The sequence below is a fragment of the Elgaria multicarinata genome, chromosome 20 (genome assembly GCF_023053635.1).
Source record: "Elgaria multicarinata webbii isolate HBS135686 ecotype San Diego chromosome 20, rElgMul1.1.pri, whole genome shotgun sequence".
NCBI lineage: Eukaryota > Metazoa > Chordata > Lepidosauria > Squamata > Anguidae > Elgaria > Elgaria multicarinata.
In genome coordinates this window covers 12,353,311-12,373,808 of record NC_086190.1, presented here as the reverse complement: position 1 = coordinate 12,373,808, position 20,498 = coordinate 12,353,311, and the positions used below count along the sequence as shown (strand labels likewise).

General features: G+C 47.6%; 1 protein-coding gene across 1 annotated transcript in view; it reads right to left on the bottom strand.

The window, feature by feature from the left end:
* Positions 1-20,498, bottom strand: part of SSU72 (SSU72 homolog, RNA polymerase II CTD phosphatase) — a 64,332-nt gene that overhangs the window by 1,824 nt on the left and 42,010 nt on the right. The window contains exons 3-4 of the mRNA XM_063145373.1: positions 4,532-4,671; positions 863-981 (exon numbers count right to left, since the gene is read on the bottom strand). Of these exons, the coding sequence (XP_063001443.1) occupies positions 863-981; positions 4,532-4,671 (259 nt within the window). The remainder of the gene's footprint in view (positions 1-862; positions 982-4,531; positions 4,672-20,498) is intronic.

Genomic DNA, 20,498 nt, shown 5'->3' with positions numbered 1-20,498 from the left:
TTAGGATGTTTTAACAATGTATATTATGTTTTAATTCAGTTTTATGTATTTTATATTTACTGTTGTTCCCCGCCTCGATCAGAACAGAGAGGCGGGTAATAATAATAATAATAATAATAATAATAATAATAATAATAATAATAATAATAATAATAATAAGCCTCCCATGTGGACTAGAAGGATGCTTTTTTTAAAAAAGCAACAAGCAGCAGAAACTCTCCCAGAAAGCTGCGTTCTGCACATGAACATACGTCCAGCCCCAGTGGGGGGCACGCCAAGTGAACGCAGCCGTGGACAACAAACTCGTGACTTTTTCTTTTCATGGCTGGTTCATTCCGATGTAGGCAGAACGGCCTAGTTTTGGCAGGAGCGGGGACCCTCCAGAGAAGAGAGCCGGATTCCCAAGCCTGCCTTAGGCTTGCTGACCCACTTAAATCTCTGCTGGTTCTGTCTCCCTCTCTCTCCCTCTCTGCATGTGAGAGAGAGAATGAGTGAGTGTAGCAGAGGTGACAACTTGACCATGTTCAACATCAGATTTTTACCTTCGCCCCGAAGCCTGCCCTCCAAAGGTGTTAAACTCAAACTCCCATCCTCCCCAGACAGCCCGAGCAAGGGATAATGGGGGTTTCAGTCCAAAGAGCATCTCGAGTGGAAGATGCTGTGATCTGAGCCAGGGTCTTCTCACGTTCTAATCTCCGCATCCAGTAGAATTTTAGGATACTCTTAGTATGCTTTTAGGATGTTTTTAACAGTGTATACTATGTTTTTAATTAGTATTTTATACTTGCTGTTGTTACCTGCCTCGATCCAATCGGAGAGGCGGGTAAGAATTGGGTTGGGGAAGGGCGAACTTCATACTTACACACTGACAGAGTTCGCAGATAAGGAAAGCGCCCAGCGTTGCCTCCTCGTGATTATCTTGAATGTCCACGTTTATCACATGCACAGGCTGACACGTCTCCTGTTCTCTGGAATTTAAATCTGTGACGACACCAAAGACAAAAACAATGCCACAACAACGTTAGGGGGGAAGCGAGCGAAGCGAAGCAAACTTTTAAACGCTCTCCTCATCAGGGCAGTTACCTAGGGAGGTTGTGGGCTCTCCCACACTAGAGGCCTTCAAGAGGCAGCTGGACAAGCATCTGTTGGGGATGCTTTAGGGTGGATTCCTGCATTGAGCAGGGGGCTGGACTCAATGGCCTTGTAGGCCCCTTCCAACTCTGCTATTCTATGATTCTATGATTCATAGCGCCGACCCAGAATGGAGAACCCTGGCGCCGTTCGCACGGCAGCGTTACCCGGTCTCCGAAGCCTCAAAACGTTGGTCGGCCGGCCGGCCGGCATCACCTCTCCCCAACCCACCACCAGGCAGGCCGAGCTAAAAAATCTCATCATCTGCTCATGGCGAGAGGCTGGGTTTCGGCGTCTCTCGCATGCTATTTAAAGAAATTGCGTTAACCCGATTTGGAGGGAGAAGGAAAGAGAGAAAGGAAGGTGGGAATTAACAGAGGGCCTTCCCTTCCCCAGCTGCTACGAAATGAACCTTCTTCGGAGGAGGAAGAGGCCTCCCTCGGAGCGATGCGAGCCGAAACCAAGCAGAACCTTCCATTTGTCGCTCGGTACGGCGACTCATTAACGCCGCTGGAGGACGTTCCGAGCTGACTCTCCTTTAATGCACTCCGGGCACCGTGGCAGCCGGATGGACGGCCCCGGCTCGAAGGCAGAGCCTCGCCGACCAGGGACCCCATCTGCGGCGATTTTTTATTCATGACACAACCAGCTCCGCTTGGCTGCTTCCTAATTTGAAGATTTGCCACATCGTAGCGAGGGAGGCTGCCCAGCCAGGAGCCGGAGGGAGAGAACGGTGGCACCACGCTGGTTAGATTTAGCTTGAGTTAAAATGGCCTAGTTCATTTTTTTGGGAAGTTTTACGGACTATTTAAAAAAAAAAGGTGTGAGAGGAAGTGTTAGAAGAGGACTTATTTTATCCTGTTGTTTTATACTTTGAACGGCTTTAATTTTTGTGAACCGCCCAGAGAGCTTCAGCTATTGGGCGGTATAGCAATGCAATAAATAAATAAATAAATAAATAAGAGAAAAACCTCTGCTAATGGTTACAACTCTGCATTGCTGTGATTGGGAATGGAGGGGTTTTAAAACACACACATACACACACACACCAGAGAATTGAATTGGTTTCTCATTCGGAAGAGTCTCGTGTGGCGCAGAGCGGTAAAGCAGCCCACGGCCTGAGTTCGATCCCAGCGGAAGCTGGTTTCAGGCAGCCGGCTCGGGTCGACTCAGCCTTCCATCCTTCCGAGGTCAGTAAAATGAGTACCCAGTTAGCTGGGGGAAAGGTAATCACGGCAGGGGAAGGCAACGGCAAACCACCCCGCTATAAGGCCTGCCAAGAAAACATCAGAGAAAGCTGGCGGCCCTCCAAGAGTCAGTAATGACTCAGTGCTTGCACGAGAGGTTCCTTTCCTTCCTTCTCATTAGCAGTGAAGTTCCCATTTATCCTATTGCAGTATCCCTTCAAGTTGGCGAGGTGGTTTTCTGCCTTGATGATGCACTTGGCGTTTAAACAACTGTTTTGGTGCTCTACCAAGGCTTTTGGGATTGTTTGTTTGAGTTATAACACTTCCATCCCGTTCCCTATCTAGACAGATTCCAGAGCAGTGAACGAAAGATAAAAAGATACAAAATCTTTGTATAAAGGATACAAAACGGGGGGAAAGAATAAACACCGTGTTTAAAACAATTACTGTTTTTAAAAGGAAACAGAATTCTGATAAAGCTGTGGCTGATCTCTCAAGAAAGGCCTCGCTGATATAAAGATGTTTTCAGGAGGGGGCCGGAAACAGTGCAGTGTTGGCGACTGCCTGCCGGGGAGTTCCGTAGGAAGGGGGCCACCACAATGAAGGCTCTTCTTCAGGAGGACTCCAATTGGACCATAGGTCCATGCAGAACCACCAGGAGCATGCCCTCTGATAACCTCCATGACTGGGCAGGTTGGCAGAACCATAGAATAGCAGAGTTGGAAGGGGCCTACAAGGCCATCGAGTCCAACCCCCTGCTCAATGCAGGAATCCACCCTGAAGCATCCCTGACAGATGGTTGTCCAGCTGCCTCTTGAAGGCCTTTAGTGTGGGAGAGCCCACCACCTCCCTAGGTCATTGGTTCCATTGTCATACTGCTCTAACAATCAAGAAGTTTTTCCTGATGTCTAGCCGGAATCTGGCTTCCTGTAACTTGAACCCGTTATTCCGTGTCCTGCACCCTGGGAGGATCGAGAAGAGATCCTGGCCCTCTTCTGTGTGACAACCTTTCAAGTATTTGAAGAGTGCTCTCATGTCTCCCCTCCATCTTCTCTTCTCCAGGCTAAACAGGCCCAGTTCTTTCAGTCTCTCTTCATAGGGCTTTGTTTCCAGACCCCCCGGATCTCCTGAGTCCTATTCCGCCACTTTAGCCACTACACCACACCACTATGCTTGTGTTTGCTTTGCTTTTCAATGACAGTTTATTTTGTTTAGATTGTAATAGTTCTATAGTCTTCTTAAAGTTTGTACGAGACTAAGCATACGCTCGGGACAGAGCATGACCGGCAGCAAGGAAAATATGCTGAGCCCCCAACCTAGCAGGGAACTCCATGAGTAACTCCGTTTCTCCTTGTTGCCTGCTCGATTTCTCTCTGATCACGCAAGCAGCAACAAGAGAAAAGGAGAAGCAGTGGCTATGGGGGGCGGGGAGGTTGTTTTTGAGAAAGGAGAGGGGGAGAAAAAAAGAGAGAGAGAGAGAGAGAGAGAGAGAGAGAGAGATCTATGGTATTAGGGTGATCACCTGGAAAGCAGGACGCGGCTCCTGTATCTTTAACAGTTGTACTGAAAATGACATTTCTGCAGGTGTTACTTGTATGCATGCAGCACCTGGTGAAATTCCCTCTTCATCACAACAGTTAAAGCTGCAGGAGCTACACTAGAGTGACCAGATATAAAAGGGGGCAGGGCTCCTGCAGCATTGCCTCCAGCAAAGGCATCCTCATAACAACCCTGTGAGGAAGGTTGGACACACAGACATACAGACACACACACACACAGACGGAGACTGGCTGGCCCAGATTCAGCTAGTGAGCTTCAAGGCCAGGACCGGCCCTACCATTAGGTAGGGTGGGGCTGTTGCTTCAGGCGGCATATGCTTGGAGGCGGCAGGAAAGTGGTGGAGGAGAGAGCTGTTGCCCTATGCCCCCTAGGCTAGCCAGATCCAGTGGAGTAAGATGTTCCATCCCCAGTATTCACATAATAGCCATCTTCTAGGCAAGTTGGCCTCTGTACGTGCGGATGGGAGCGGGCGCCATCTTGTTCTTCACCTCAGGCAGCCAAATTTCTTGGTGCAGCCGTGTTTGGGGATTTTTAACCCCGGTCTCCCTGGTCTAATCCAACACCTGTACCACTATACCACACTTGGCTCACGTTGTGCCAGCCTCAGTTGAAATCCCGACCAACCCATCTTCCCCGAGGCCAGGCCTTCTTACCTTCTACTACTTGATCATAGACTCTTTCTTCACACGTCAAGATCAGATCGAAGACGTCTTTGCAGTTTTGGAATCTTTCCGGCCGCGGTTTGATCCGCTTGTTTCTGTCCAACATGTGCAAAATTCCATTCTGTGTATAGCTGAAGTTAACCAGGGTTAAGGAGGCAAAAGACTGTTGGATGTTTGATAGCACTCGGCGAGTTTTTGTTTCTCCTATTTGGGCATCGGTTATGACAGTCAGGAAAAAAGATCAAGTTTCAAACCGTAGTTTGTTCGCTTTTTAATTGGTAATGGACATTTTGCCATGGCAAAACCCGGCAAATTTCCCCTCCCCCACAAGCCCAAGAACCTGTACAGGGGCACACCTTGAATTCTTAGGATAAAAACTTCTGTTCGTACGAGAGAGCCGTAACACTTTTGTTAAAAAAAAAAAAAAATCAATGAGTCATATGCAAGCTTATTGATTACATGTTGCAAATGGGTCAACGCCAGCATTTCTAAAGCAATCCTTAGAAAATCTCTTACTCAACAGGGAGAAAAGATGGCAGACAGCTGCCTGTAAATCTTTAGTTCTAACCAGTACTTTATTCAAAAATAGTTGCGGTTTAAATTCTGCCGCCCGATTAAATGAGGACAGCCTTTTAGTCAATGAATCGTAGATATATATTTTTTAACTATTAATGAGCCGTTCCCCAACCTACAGCCCTGCAGGTGTATTGGCCTACAAGTCCCATGATCCCCAGCTTGGTTGGGGATGATGAAACTTGGGAAACCAACACACCTGCAGAGCAATAGTTTGGAGGAAGGTTGATTGTGTTAAACATGGCATGACGCAGTACCAAGCCTAACCGTGACACATGACCAGGCCTACATAACCACGTTTGCTCACATTGTCCCAGTACAAGGTTTGTTTGCATTTCCTCCTGCTGCATCAGCCAAACTCTGAGACTATAATTTCCTTGGAGTGGGGAATCATCTTGAGAACTTAAGAACATAAGAAGAGCCCTGCTGGATCAGGCCAAGGGTCCATCTAGTCCAGCACTCTGTTCACACAGTGGCCAACCAGCCATCGGCCAGGGATGAACAAGCAGGACATGGTGCAACAGCGCCCTCCTGCCCATGTTCCCCAGCAACTGGAGCACACAGGCTTCCTGCCTCAAATACTGGAGATGCCACACAACCACCAGGCCTAGTAGCCATTGATAGCCTTTGCCTCCTTGCACATAGAATCATAGAATAGCAGAGTTGGAAGGGGCCTACAAGGCCATTGAGTCCAACCCCCTGCTCAATGTAGGAATCCACCCTAAAGCATCCCTGACAGATGCTTGTCCAGCTGCCTCTTGAAGGCTTCGAGTGTGGGAGAGCCCACAACCTCCCTAGGTAACTGATTCCATTGTCGTACTGCTCTAACAGTCAGGAAGTTTTTCCTGATGTCCAGCTGGAATCTGGCATCCTTTAACTTGAGCCCGTTATTCCGTGTCCTGCACTCTGGGAGGATCGAGAAGAGATCCTGGCCCTCCTCTGTGTGACAGCCTTTCAAGTATTTGAAGAGTGCTCTCATGTCTCCCCTCAATCTTCTCTTCTCCAGGCTAAATATGCCCAGTTCCATACCCAGTTCCATATTATTCCATACAGCCCCGTGTGTGCTGACGGCGACCTAGAGGTGCACGTGCCGACCAATTGTGAAAAGGGATGGCATGCAAAAGGTGGCCCTGTACGTCCGTGACTTTTATTCCTGGGAAGGGACGATGCTACAGATTCGGAAGCTAAAGCTGCCACCCCGAGCACACGTCTCTTTGGGACCAAGCCCCATTCAACTCGGTGTAACTTACTTAAGGGTAAGCATGGAGTAAGGATTGTGCTGGAGGTAAAACCTGGCTTTTATGAGTTCCCCAAATTCTAATCCCGGTCTAGCGTGACGGCAGCTGCAATCAGATACAAGCCGCGTAGTACACAGATGGGCTGTATTTCTGAGTAAATCTGCACTGCAAAAAAGCCCGAAGCCAAGGTAGGAGCGGCCGGCTCTGTTTGGGGTAGTTGTGGGCAAGGTTCAGCTTTAAGATCTACTCCAACGGTGTTTACCCCACAAACACAACCCTTTTAATTGCTTCCTTTCAGCACTTTTACACTGTAAGTGCCTCGGGACAGAGGCCTGCCTTCTTGCCACTTCCCTAAAAGCACCACATCCATTGGTGATGGGCAAGACATAAATAAATACTAGTGCGTGGGAACCATTCAAGAGCCTCGTGTGGCGCAGAGCGGTAAAGCGGCAGTTACTGCAGCCGAAACTCTCCCCACGGCCTGAGTTCGATCCCAGCGGAAGCTGTTTTCAGGCAGCCGGCTCGGGTTGACTCAGCCTTCCATCCTCCCGAGGTCGGTAAAATGAGTACCCAGCTAGCTGGGGGAAAGGTAATCACGGCCGGGGAAGGCAACGGCAAACCACCCCGCTCTAAGGCCTGCCAGGAAAATGTCAAGCGAAAGCTGGCGTCCCTCCAAGAGTCAGTAATGACTCAGTGCTGGCACGAGAGGAGGGAAACCATTCACTTCTATGGGAAAAAAGTACAGTGTTCCCCGAGGGCAGCTGCTTCTGCTTGACAAGCACCCATTTGCCTGTTCAGGGGCAATTCACACAACATTTAACGGCAAGCGGAAACTTTTAGCAACCGAAAGAGCAGAGTTGGGTGCATGGCTTTTCAATTTGACTGTCCGCAAATTTCCACGCCTGCTTGCTCTCGGACCTTGCCCTCTTCCTTCTCTGCCTTTTAGAGTTTCCCACAATTGAGGAAAGCTAGCGTGGGCCTCTTTAGGAATAATTGCCTTGGTTTATTCGAACTTCTCCCTGCTCCCAGACACACTTTTGATTGATTCAGCAGTCCGTCAGGTTTAAACACTCTCATTGTTGAGAAAGCAGCAGTAGAGGCCTATTCATTAATTAGCTTTTCATCGTTAAGATGATTAATCTAAATTAACTCTGACCAAAGAAAATACAAAAAGGGGAAAAAAGGGGGGGGAATAATTAGGTCTTAGGAAAGGAGAATTTGGAGAAGTTAATATCACCCACACCAGAGATCTGTTTTATTACTTACTACAAGTAAGTCCAAGATAGTGGTATATAAAGAATTTTAAAGATTAAATTCTGCTGGTTTGTCAATAAGACTCTTGATGGAATTGAACGTACATAGAGTTAAGTTCCTTTTTGCAACCATACAGGCCTCATGATACTATTTCACCATCTAGGCAAATATTACTCAGTACGGCCAGTTCAAGAACTTTCTGCATTTGCCCGGCACAACCCTATGCAAAAGTAGTGTTCTGGATTTCACATCTTGGGAATTTGGGCTTTCTAGGCCTTAAGGATTTAAAGATGGAGGCGCATTGTAAAAGTGTCTTAAATTGTGTAACCATAGCAGCATGCTACATTTGTGTAAGTTTATTAAGCTGCAATGGCAGTCGACTAAACCTTTAAGGGAGGGTCCGAGTTCAAGTTCTGTTGCTTTGCTGTGGAAGCGATGCTAATGATGTTTCCGACGGTGGTCAATTCAGGCGATGAAACCGACCATTTCTGACTCCAAATTATCACTAATCCTATACATTAGCCTGCACTTAGCTCTTCCAAATTCCTTCCCGTCACACTGCAAGAACATGAGCACCCAACATGTCCTCAGTTCAAGACGGTCACTGCGGAATTGGGGACATCCCCCGCCTCTTACTAAAAGAGGATCAATTTTGGAAGTTGCAATCACAGCCCAAGATCAATGGCAAACCAAAAAAGGAACGTGCCTCTGGTTGGCCTATAGTCAACTCCCGAAACTAAGCAGGTCCAATTCCCAGCTGCGGCTGGACAGGAGGCCATCTACCTCCTCGGAGGAGGAAAAGCAGGCTATAAATACATCTAACTATACGATATAAACACCAGCTGAATTCAGGGAGTTTGGGAGGAAAATCTCAGAAGAGGTATGTTTAAACTCTCCAACAGAGTTGCAATGTCCAAGAGTTCATGAAGAACTCCTTTTTTTCTTCTTTTCAAAATGATGTCACCTCTTTGGATTTTCCATCTTTCCTCCCAATATTCAGCACGCCTTCGCTTTGGCCTTTTAAAATGCCCCCCCATAACCACTTCTTCCCCTGGTGCCTTTCTCCTCAGTTCTTCTGCTCGTCTGAAACCTATCCTTTATTTTGGAGAGCCACCTCAAACGTTTAGTCCGTCTTAAACGGAAGCACGCCTTTGCGTCCACGGGCCTCATCTCTCTCTCTCCCCTTCGGCCCTGCAGTTTTTTCACCTTGGGAGAATATTTTGGTGCGATGCGTTCAGACAACACAATAGTCCATGGTGGGTTAATAGTCAACTCCATGGTTATCAAGGGGGGGTACGCCCCACACAACATGATTATAATCATCCATGGTGTGGAGTAAGGCCAGCATTGAGTTGACTATTAGTCAACGGTGTGTTTGATTGACACATCCCCCGTCCTTCCCCCCCCCCCCCCGCCCAGTCCTCCTGCTGGTATCCCATCAGCCATTGCGAGTTCTGCTGGCTGGATTAGAGCAGCAGCAGCCACTTTGGTCACTCTTGCCAGGGGACTCTGTAGTCGCCGAAAATAACCAACTGTGTGTGACGAAATAGTCAACGGTGCCCGAAACACGACACGATCACCAATGGTAGTTCGAATAATCAACTCTGCACAGTGTTGGTTATTTCGGCCGAATAACCAACCAGGGTGTGAAAAAGTCCCAACAGGCAACACAATAACCCACCGTTGACTATTTAAGCGGTAAAGCAGCAGTTTCTGCAGCTGAAACTCTCCCCACGGCCGGAGTTCGATCCCAGCGGAAGCTGGTTCTCAGGCAGCCGGCTCGGGTCGACTCAGCCTTCCATCCTCCCGAGGTCGGTAAAATGAGTATCCAGTTAGCTGGGGGGAAGGTAATCATGGCCGGGGAAGGCAACGGCAAACCACCCCGCTATAAGGCCTGCCAAGAAAACGTCAGCGAAAGCTGGCGTCCCTCCAAGAGTCAGTAATGACTCAGTGCTTGCACGAGAGGTTCCTTTCCTTCCTTCCTGGTTATTGTGTCATCCGAACCCAGTCATAGAAGGCTTAGAAAATGGCTGGGCACAATAAAAATAAAAAACCAATCCCAGAGGAAAGAATTGACCCAGCGTTAACGGGCTAACACGGCTTTAAGATTTTCCAAGCCCGCCTTGCTTGGCGGACCTTCCCCTTTTGAACATTGCGTGTGTTCAAAATGCTTCCCGTACGTAAACCTAAGGCAATCGTCTCCAGCCTTTTCACACCCAGGGCACACTTCCAGTCCAAAGCTACAACCTGGGACACCTTTCTTTTTTTAAAAGTGGTACATGCACATCTCTGCTTCTCTCTCTCTCTCTCTCTGGGGGAAAACGGAGGGCAAAGATTGTGTGCCTTTAACAGCTGGGAATTTCAGCAGCCAGGTTGTTGTGCTGGGGTGAGAAAAGCAAAAATGCACTGAAATTCACTCTGCCGCACAACTGCTGGGAGAGAAAAATGTTCTCCTTTGCACCTGCTCTCTCCTCCCCCCCCTTTCAAGAGAAAAGAAAAGGTCGTTCAAGTCTCTAAAAAGTGATAGATGGCAACAGTAGAGGAGCCCATGAAAACTCCACTATTTCCTCCCTTCCCAAGCTGACTCTCCTCCGATCACAAATCATGGGGAGAGAGATCTGGCTAGATCCCAGGTCACCCACGCGACGGTGATGCCACGAGACTCTGGATATGTGTGTCCAGTTCTGGGCTCCACAATTCAAGAAGGACGCAGACAAGCTGGAGCGTGTTCAGAGGAGGGCAACCAGGATGATCAGGGGTCTGGAAACAAAGCCCTAGGAAGAGAGACTGAAAGAACTGGGCCTGTTTAGCCTGGAGAAGAGAAGATTGAGGGGAGACATGAGAGCACTCTTCAAATACTTAAAAGGTTGTCACACAGAGGAGGGCCAGGATCTCTTCTCGATCCTCCCAGAGTGCAGGACACGGAATAACGGGCTCAAGTGACAGGAAGCCAGACTCCGGCTGGACATTAGGAAAAACTTCCTGACTGTTAGAGCAGTACAATGGAACCAGTTGACTAGGGAGGTTGTGGGCTCTCCCACACTAGAGGCCTTCAAGAGGCAGCTGGACAGCCATCTGTCAGGGATGCTTTAGGGTGAATTCCTGCATTGAGCAGGGGGTTGGACTCGTTGGCCTTGTAGGCCCCTTCCAACTCTACTATTCTATGATTCTATGTGATGCAGGTTGATCCAAGCTGCTTAAGAACTAAATTTCTTCGCCCTCAGTGACCTGCTACGGCTTCCTTCAAACTCCTCTTTTGCGTCTTGCTGGCTGCTAAGGAATAGGGAGTATTCCCCCAGGTGGGGCTGCCTTTGCTTAACGGCTTCCAGTTGCTGACCCCTGCTCCCAGAGCTATGCCTGTTTTTAGAGATGTTTATATGGGGGGAAAAGTGTGTCTTAGAATCGAAGAAATACGTAACTGGGAAAAGGGATCCTACAGACCTGCCTATGATTCCAGACTCATCATGCCACCGTTCTCCCGTTACACTCTGCCACGGGGGAGGTGCAGATGCACAGCAACTGCACCACTTTTGGTATTTAGAAAATTAAAAAGAAAAACCAAAATCAAAAGGAGGAGAGCACCCAAGCTAGGTCAGGGAGAAAAAAAAAAGGATCAGGTTCTCAGGATGCAAAATAATTTATTTTCACGAAGCCCGGTGGAATTTTTACCACTCCTGCGATTCAGAACCTATTTATAGGTCAGCGCCCTTCAATAGCAGCAGTGTCTGACTATGAGACCTTGGACTTATCACTACCTGGACACACCTGGCAGCCTCCCCCCCCTCCAAAAAAAATGAACTAAGAATGTAAGGATGGATTTGAATGTCACTCTTTTCAGTCGCCAGATTATCACCGGAGACAATGACCTTGCTGGAGGAAATTCCGCAGACACGATCTTCTAACAAGTAAGGATTTTTATATTACACTTTGGTAGAAACCAGTTTTATACGGTTTTGTTAATACTGCATATGTGTAGGCCCCTAGCTGCACGGCGTTATGTTAAAAGCTTTTAAAACTTGCATAGGCCCTTGTGGCAATGTGCCTAATTAACCTAACAACCAAAACATATTTTAATATTATCTTAAAGTGTTTTATTGTATTATTGTTATGCCCTCCCACACACACACACACAAAGAAGGCCTTTGAATAAAGTACAGGCCGAAAGGCATCGGGCTTCGTGAAAATAAATTATTTGCATCCTGAGAACCGGTATTTAGAAAGTAGTAAGAACCCCGCTGGTCCTAGCGGGTGGCATTTAGGACAAAAGTCCGACTACAACAGGTGAAGGATCCTGTTTCCAAGAAATGCCAGCCAGATGTCACGAGAAGCCCACAAGGAACGCAATGCGCACTACTCTTATAGCGGGGGTGCAGGAACTCTGAGCCCGAGGGCCGAATTCCATTTCAAAGAAGCGCTCGGGGGCCGCGTTCCGGTGGTGGGAGGGGCAGGGCCAAAAACACCCGCATATTTTCACTCACAATTCTTCTCGCTGGCCACTGAGCCTTAGGAGAGGCGTTTCAACCTCTTAGAATGGGGGGGGGGGAATGCCACACAAAAGACACGGAACCACCAAATGATCCGTGGCTGGAGGAAGGGGGAGTGGCCAGAGGAAGGGCACATGGCCAACCGGAGCCCCCCAGAGGACCCCGGGAGCACCAGGTGCGTCCCCGAGCCCTAGATCCTTCACCCTTGTTCTATGGCATACTCTCTCCCTGGCCTGGAGATTCTGTTTAGCACCGTGGATGCAAATAGCCAGTGGAGAATGGGACGCTGGATTTCTCGTAAGTATCCGGGCTGTGGGGTAGGGGAGAGGCACAACTCACTATGTAACCGAGGCGTACAGTTGTTTTAAATGTTAGCTGTTTTTATGTTTTAAAATTTTGTGTATTGATTTTTTAATCTTCAGTCTTTTAATCTTTGTAAACCACCCAGAGAGCTTTGGCTGTGGGGCGGTCTATAAATGTGATGAATAGGGTAGCCTTCCACATCCTGCTTGGTCTCTGGATGTTTAGGACATCAACTCCCATCAGCCCCCGGGCCAGAATGGCGAACGGTCAGAAATTCAGATGTCCAAAATATCTAGAAGATTCCAGGTCGGGGAAGCCTGAGCTACTGCAGAGGTGGACAGAAATTAGGTCTCCAGATGTTTGCCACCCGTCAAGGGTCAGGAATTCTGGGAGTTGAAGTCAAAAACATCTGGACAACTACTTCCTGCCCTACAGGAAAGAAGGAAGTCACTAACTTTCCCTTACTAGCACGGAGACCTGGTTGCTATTCAACATGGGCCTTTGGAAGAACTCTTGAGGTTCCGTCTCCCCCATCCCTTAAGCTATGTTTTTATGGGCTGCTGAACTGAGATGGTTTTAGCTACTGTTCAAATGCGTGTTAAGAGTTTTTCTCTCCCGTTGGGCATCGTGTTTTAGTTTTCAGCCGGTTTCGTGCATGGTTAACGGCGCGTCTGAATTTATTATTGCGTTTATACAGGAAGCAGCACGCAAATAACTTAAGGGACTCCTCCGGTGCGGTCATGCTACGGCAATGTCATCAGTGCTTGAGAGGCAAAAGGGGGAAGGCGGTGGTGTAATTTGGTGGCAAATCTCAACTTTCTCCCTTTGCATAGCAAGTGCTAATGCCCGTTGGCACAACGTCATTAGGACCAGCATTTGGATAACGGCCAAGTTTTTCACCTAATATGACAAAACGGCAAAGGCCTTTGCAGTCTGCAACTCCTACAAGGAGGGCCTTCTCTGCTGTGGCACCCTGGCTGTGGAATGAGCGCTCTAGAGTGGTTCGCTTGGCACCTACATTATACTATTTTCCAACACAAGATGAAGACACACACACACACACACACCAGTATTTTAACTTTTTACCATTCTGGTCTTTTAACTTTGCTGCTTTAAATCTGTATTTTAAATCCTTGCATTGCCGCTCGGTTTTATGCTGGTTGTACTTTTAGATTGCGGTTTTGACATTGCAGTTTTGACTTTGACAGCTGAAGTTGTATTGATGGTTTTAATTTTTGTGAACCGCCCAGAGAGCTTCGGCTATTGGGCAGTATAACATGTAATACATAAATGAATAAAACCTACTTGCTTTGCATGAGTTTTTTTATATATATATATTTCAAGCAAGCAAGGAGTGTATTTTAGTAAGGACCTTTCATTCACCAGCCAAAATCGCATCATCACAGCATAGGATAGATCGGGGAGCACCATTTCATGCAGCAAACACAGAGATGCGTCTACTCCGGTGCAATCGAGAGCTACGCTGCTGTATGGTGAACACAACTACAAGATTAAGAGTTATGGGGAAATGGTGGCCAAATAAGTTTCTCCACCTTGTGGACTGGGGAGAAGGTAGCTCACAAGGACGGAACGAATGCCGCCAACAACTCAGAAAGCAGAGGCATGGAACCTTCGGCCCTCCAGCTGTCGGCTCCAGATGTTGTTCTAAATTGTTGTATGCTGCCTTGATGGCTTGTAGCAAGGCAGTATATGAAGGTTATGAAAGAGATCAACTTCCATAGCCTCCAACCACTGGCCGTGGGAATTGGAGTGTCTCAGATTTCTCCACTCTTACCTTATAGCAACATAGAAAAGGGCACGAAGCTTAGGCTGATATACCAACTGCGCCCTTGTCTGGACAGAGATAGCCTGGCTACAGTTATCCGTACTCTGATAACCTCTCGTCTGGATGACTGCAATGCATTATACGTGGGGCTGCCTTTGAAAACGGTACGGAAACTTCAGGGCAGCACGATTGTTAACAGGGACTGGTCAACGAGACCACATCACGCCAGTCCTTTTCCAACTTCACTGGCTGCCGGTCCGGGCCCGATTCAAAGTGCTGGTGTTAACATTCAAAGCCCTAAATGGCTTGGGCTCAGGTTATTTGAAGGACCACCTCCTTCCATATGTACCTGCCCAGACCCTAAGATCATCCTCAGGGGTCCTTCTCCGTGAGCCCCTGCCAAAGGAAGTGAAGCAGGTGGCTACCAAGAAGAAGGCCTTCTCTGGCTGTGAAATGAGCTCCCTAGAGAGATCCGTCTATGTTATACTCTTTTCCATACCAGCTGAAGATCTTTTTTTTATTTTCCCACTATTTTAAGTTTATCATCTTATTATTATTTTTTACTTGGCTGTTTTAAATCTGCATTTTAAATCTGCGTTAATCTCTGCATTGCTGCTCAGTTTTATCCCGGTTGTGCTTTTTTATTGCGGTTTTATACTGTTGTTCTATTTTATACTTTTAATTGTCTTCACGGTTTTAATTTTTGTGAACTGCCCAGAGAGCTTCGGCTATTGGGCGGTACAGAAAAACAATAAACAAATAAACAAACAAACCTAGAAGGGACATGGTGTGTTGCAGGGAGCGGGGGGGGGGGCAAATTTTAGTAGAAAGAGAAGATGAGGCATATCACACCACCTGAAGCAGTCAGGAGACCGGAAATCGGGGTTTAGCCCAACCCAAAATAGGGAATCCACTTTTGACTTTGATTTAAACAAACAAACAAAAAGTATTAGTCTTCCTCTTCACTTTGACTTCTCATTTTTGCTTTTTTTAAAAAATGGAAAAGAAAATGGTGATGGGATGCCACCAGTTTGACATATGACCGCGTCCAATGAAGAAATGTTGAAGGAGTTGGGGATGTTTATCCTAGGGAAGAGAGGAGAGCTTCCTACAAATACTTGGAAGGGTTGTCCTGCAGATGACGGAGCAAATTTGTCCTCTGTTGCTGCACAGCAGCCTTACCCCCAACCTGGCCTGCTCCAGATGTTTCGGACGACAACTCCTAACGTTCCTGACCATTGGTCATGCCGTCTGAGACTAATGGGTGTCGTAGTCTGAAACATCTGGAGGCTACTCCAGAAGGCACCACGTGATACGAGCCATTTGGCTGCAGAAGAGACTACTTGGGGAGTTGGCAGACGATGTCAGGATGGCCTTCCTAAATTGAGATGATGCCTAAGAAAACTTGCTCACATTCACTCTTTATTCACTCTCGCCTATCAGTTTTCCATCACCTCCTCCTCCGTCAGGTCCACTAGTGTTGGAAGTTAAGACTGCAAAGCCCTTGGAGAGGGAAGAGACCCGTCTTTGCTCATCGCTCCTCAGCCCGTTGGTTGAAGGTAGAAGTGTGGTCTGTTTGTGGCTAAAAAAAACCCAAAAAACGCTTGACCCCCTCTGGCTTTCTCAATCTTTTGAAAAGACCCTTCTATCTCAACTTCTCTCTGCCAGCTACAGATACTAGGAAGTTTCTCCTGCAAGGGAAACTCAAGCAACGTTGGGGCTGTTTGCACAATGTAACAGGACAGGGCTGCGGTAGGTATGGGGCGTGCGTGGCCGCCATTTTGAATAAGCAATCGCCACTCAGGGGTGGTCATGTCGTCTGAACGCAGCGAATGTGGGTCATGCGGGGGCCTGCAAGGAGCAACAACTCTTACATTAAGCCATGGATTTAGAGTTATGAGAAGGTTCTTTAACCAGCACGTAACCCACGTTTGCCGGGCTCGCACAATGTGACAACCCCCAGGGGCAGGAATTTGGCCTGCAGGTCATTATGGGTTAAGTAGCTCACGACAGGCCTCCACATTTATCCAAACCTGCTCATTCCAAATCTAGCACAGGATTCTTTTAAAGAACACAAACTCGTAGGTTCGTGAAGGTGGTGGCGGTGGTAATGAGGGTTGCCCAAGTAGAATTACAACCGCAGGGGTTTTGAGGGAGGAGGAAGAGTATCTGGAAAATAAAACTACTACGGGAGACATCTTTTGCAAATGCTAGATGTTTACAGTGTAACTAACCTGGGTGAAGAGTTCCCCAGAAAGAAGTCTTGTTTTGGAAATCTAAATGATCCAAACAAATTCTAGCAGGCTGAACACGGCTGATATCAGACCACCTAACACGGACGTTCCATCATGCCAGCATGGCCAAGAGAGAGACCCAGGCACGGGGTCTAAGAGAGAGGAGCCTGGCGCAGTCCTCAGTATCTGGATTGATACTGGACCCCACACCACACTCCCTCAACACTGGGCATGTTTAGCCTGGAGAAGAGAAGATTGAGGGGAGACCTGAGAGCACTCTTCAAATACTTAAAAGGTTGTCACACAGAGGAGGGCCAGGATCTCTTCTCGATCCTCCCAGAGTGCAGGACACGGAATCATGGGCTCAAGTTAAAGGAAGCCAGATTCCGGCTGGACATCAGGAAAAACTTCCTGACTGTTAGAGCAGTACGACAATGGAACCAGTTACCTAGGGAGGTTGTGGGCTCTCCCACACTAGAGGCCTTCAAGAACCAGGTGAGCTGCTTTCACCCACCCATTTCCGGGCGCGCCGTTCCGTAGCCGCCCGCCCGCTCCAGTGTCCTGGCTTCATTTCGGCTGGGCGCCCACCCAGCCGAAGCAAAGCCAGGACGCTGGAGTGGGGGGGTGCGCTCTTAGAGCCACTGTGGGAGAGTGGCTTCCGGGTGCGGGGGTGAGGAGGCTGCCGCCGCTGCAGCTCCACTCCTCCCTCTCAGGCCGCCACCACCACTTGCAGGCAGGGACCCAGCCTCCTCCCCTGGTCCCACCCCCCGGGGCGGCTCTCTCCGCGGCTCTTCTCCACCTCAGAGTAGGTCCAGGCCGGCCGCCGCAAGATAGTTCCCGCCCATATCTCAGCGAGCACAACAACAGCCTGACTGCTTGTTTTCTTTTATTTGAACAAAACGAAAAATGTTTCCTGTGATATTTTTCATCTTCAAAACACACTTTTTTTCAATTATCATTGAGAGTCTAGCTGCACTTCCTGTTTCTAATACAAAAACCAGGTATTAAAGGAGGTTGGTGATGTGACGGCATCCCCTCAACCAGCCCCACCCCGGTCCGTGGAAAAATGGTCTTCCACGAAACCGGTCCCTGGTGCCAAAAAGGTTGGGGACCGCTGCCCTAGAACAGCTGGTCATGGAACCGACCAGAGGGGAGGAGACACTAGGTTGAATCTTAAGTGGTGTAGCTCAGGACATAGTATGAGATGGAAAGGTTTCTGAGCCAACTGGAAAGTTTTAATAGATACTTAAACAGAAAGTTGCCCAGGAAGTCCAACACAGTTACATTTGACTTCAAAAGAAGGAAGTCCCTAAAATGAGGGATCTGGTGAAAAGGAAGTTGAAAGGCGGATCCCTTCAAAATGCTTGAAGATTACTCAAAACCCAAATTACAGAAGCTCAGCTAAAATGTATGCCACAGGTTAGGAAAGTTAACACAAATTCCAAGAGGTCACCGGCATGGTTAAGGAGCAGTGTTAAGGCAGCTATTAGAGAAAAGAGGGCTTCCTTCAGAAAATGGAAGTCTTGCCCAAGTGAGGGAAATAAAAGGGAGCACAAACTCGTACAAAGGCGATGCAAGCAGACAATAAGAGATGGGGGGGGGGGAAAGCACTTTGAAGAGCATATCGCTAACAATATTAAAACCAACAGTGAAGAATTCCTTAAATATATCAGGAGTAAAAAAACAGCTAAGGAGGTAGTTGGACCACTGGATGACAATGGACTTAAAGGAATACTAAAAGAGGATAAGGAGATTGCAGAGAAGCTGGATGAATTCTTCGCATCGGGGTTCACTGCTGAAAATATAGAACAGACACCTGTGCCCAAACATATATTTCCAGGAAAGGCATCTGAGGAACTGGGGCAAATAGGAGTGACAAAAGAGGAAGTTCTCAACCCTATTGATAAATTGAAAGCAAATTAATCACTGGACCCAGATGGCATCCATGCTAGAGTTCTCAAAGAACCCAAAGATGAAATGGCTGGTCTTCTAACCTGAATATGCAACATCTCCCTAAAATCAGGCTCTATACCAAGGAACTGGAAGATGACCAATGTAACACCAATTTTTAAAAAGGGATCCAAGGGATAATCTGGATAATTGCAGGCCAGTTAATTTAACGTCCGTGCCGGGTAAATTGGTTGTATTATTAAAGATAAAATTAGTAGGTATATACAAAACCTGCCGAAAAAGAATCAACACAGCTTCTGCAAAGTCCTGTCTCACCAACATTTTAGAGTTCTTTGAGAGTGTCAATAAACACGTAGAGAGCAGTGATCCGGTAGACATTTTTTATATTGTTTACTCGGACATCTAAAAGGATTTTGATCCCTCATCAAAGACTCCTGAGCAAACGTAGCAGTTTTGGAATATTTATGGATCGGTAATTGGTGAAGAACAGAACACAGAGTAGGGATAAACAGTGAACTCTCCCAATGGAGGGAAATAAAGAGCGGTAAAGCAGCAGTTTCTGCAGCTGAAACTCTCCCCACGGCCTGAGTTCGATCTCAGCGGAAGCTGGTTTCAGGCAGCCGGCTCGGGTCGATTCAGCCTTCCATCCTCCCGAGGTCGGTAAAATGAGTACCCAGCTAGCTGGGGGAAAGGCAATCATGGCCGGGGAAGGCAACGGCAAACCACCCCGCTATAAGGCCTGCCAAGAAAACGTCAGCGAAAGCTGGTGTCCCTCCAAGAGTCAGCAATGACTCAGTGCTTGCACGAGAGGTTCCTTTCCTTTCCTACAGGGAACTGTATTGGGATCAATGCTTTTCAACCTTTTTCATAAATTAACTGGAATCTGGAGAGAGCAGTGAAGTGGCCAAGTTTGCTGATGAAACCAAATTACTTAGGATAGTTAAAACAAAAAGGGATTGTGAGGAGCTCCAGAAGGACCTCACCAATCTGGGAGAATAGGCATCCAAACGGCAAATGAGGTTAAATGTCAGCAAGAGTAAAGTGATGCCCGTTGGAGCAAAAAAAACTCAACTTCAAATATAACCAGATTGGATCTGAGCTAGCGGTGAACAACCAAGAAATAGATCTTGGGGTTGTGGTGGGCAGCTTGATGAAAGTGTCAACCCAGTGTGTGTCTGCTGCCCCCCCCCCCAAAAAAAGGCAAATTCCATGTAAGGCATAATTAGAAAAAAGTAACTGAGAATATAACTGCCGATATCATACTGCCTTTATACACATCTGTGGGGCAACCACACTTGAAATACTGGGTGCAGTTCTGGTCACCATGCTTATAAAAAAATATTGTATAGAGCTGGAAAAAGAGCAGAAAATGGCAACTAAAACGATGAAGGGGTTGGAGCATCTCCCCTGTAAGGGAAGGTTACAACATCTTGGGGGGAAAGGAGTCTAAGGGGAGATATGATAGAGGTGCACAAAATTATGCATTGTGGAGAATGTGGAGAGACAGTTTTCTCTCCCAAAAATACTAGAATCCAGGGTCATCCCATGAAGCCAATTGGTGGAATATTCAAGACGGATAAAAGGAAAGACTTCTTCACACAGCATATACTTAAAATTATGGGATTTGCTACCACAAGATGTAGTATTGGCCAACAATTTGGATGGTTTTAAAAGGGGATTGGAGGAATTCCTGGAGAAGGCTATCCATGGCTATTAGTCCTGATGACTCTGTGCTACCTCCAGAATCAGAGGCAGTAAGTCTGTATACACCAGTTGCTGGGGAACATGGGCCGGAGGGTGCTATTGCACCCATGCCCTGCTTGTGGATTCGTGCTCCACAGCCAGCTGGCCACTGTGTGAACAGAATGCTGGACTAGATGGACCCTCAGTCTGATCCAGCAGGGCTCTTCTGATGTTCTTATATGAAGCTTCTTTATTACAGAATCGGGTCCATCTAAATATTGTCTACACCTGCCTTCCCAAACTGATGCCCTCCAGATGTTTTTGGAGTGGAACTCCTAATTCCTAACCATTGGCCATACCGGCTGGTGCTGATAAATGAGGTGCCAAACATCCAGAGTGCATTGGGTTGAGGAAGATTGCTCTACACTGATGGGTAGCAACAGGAGACTTTCCCCACCCTACAGGGAGGTGCACTGGGTTGAACCTGGGGGA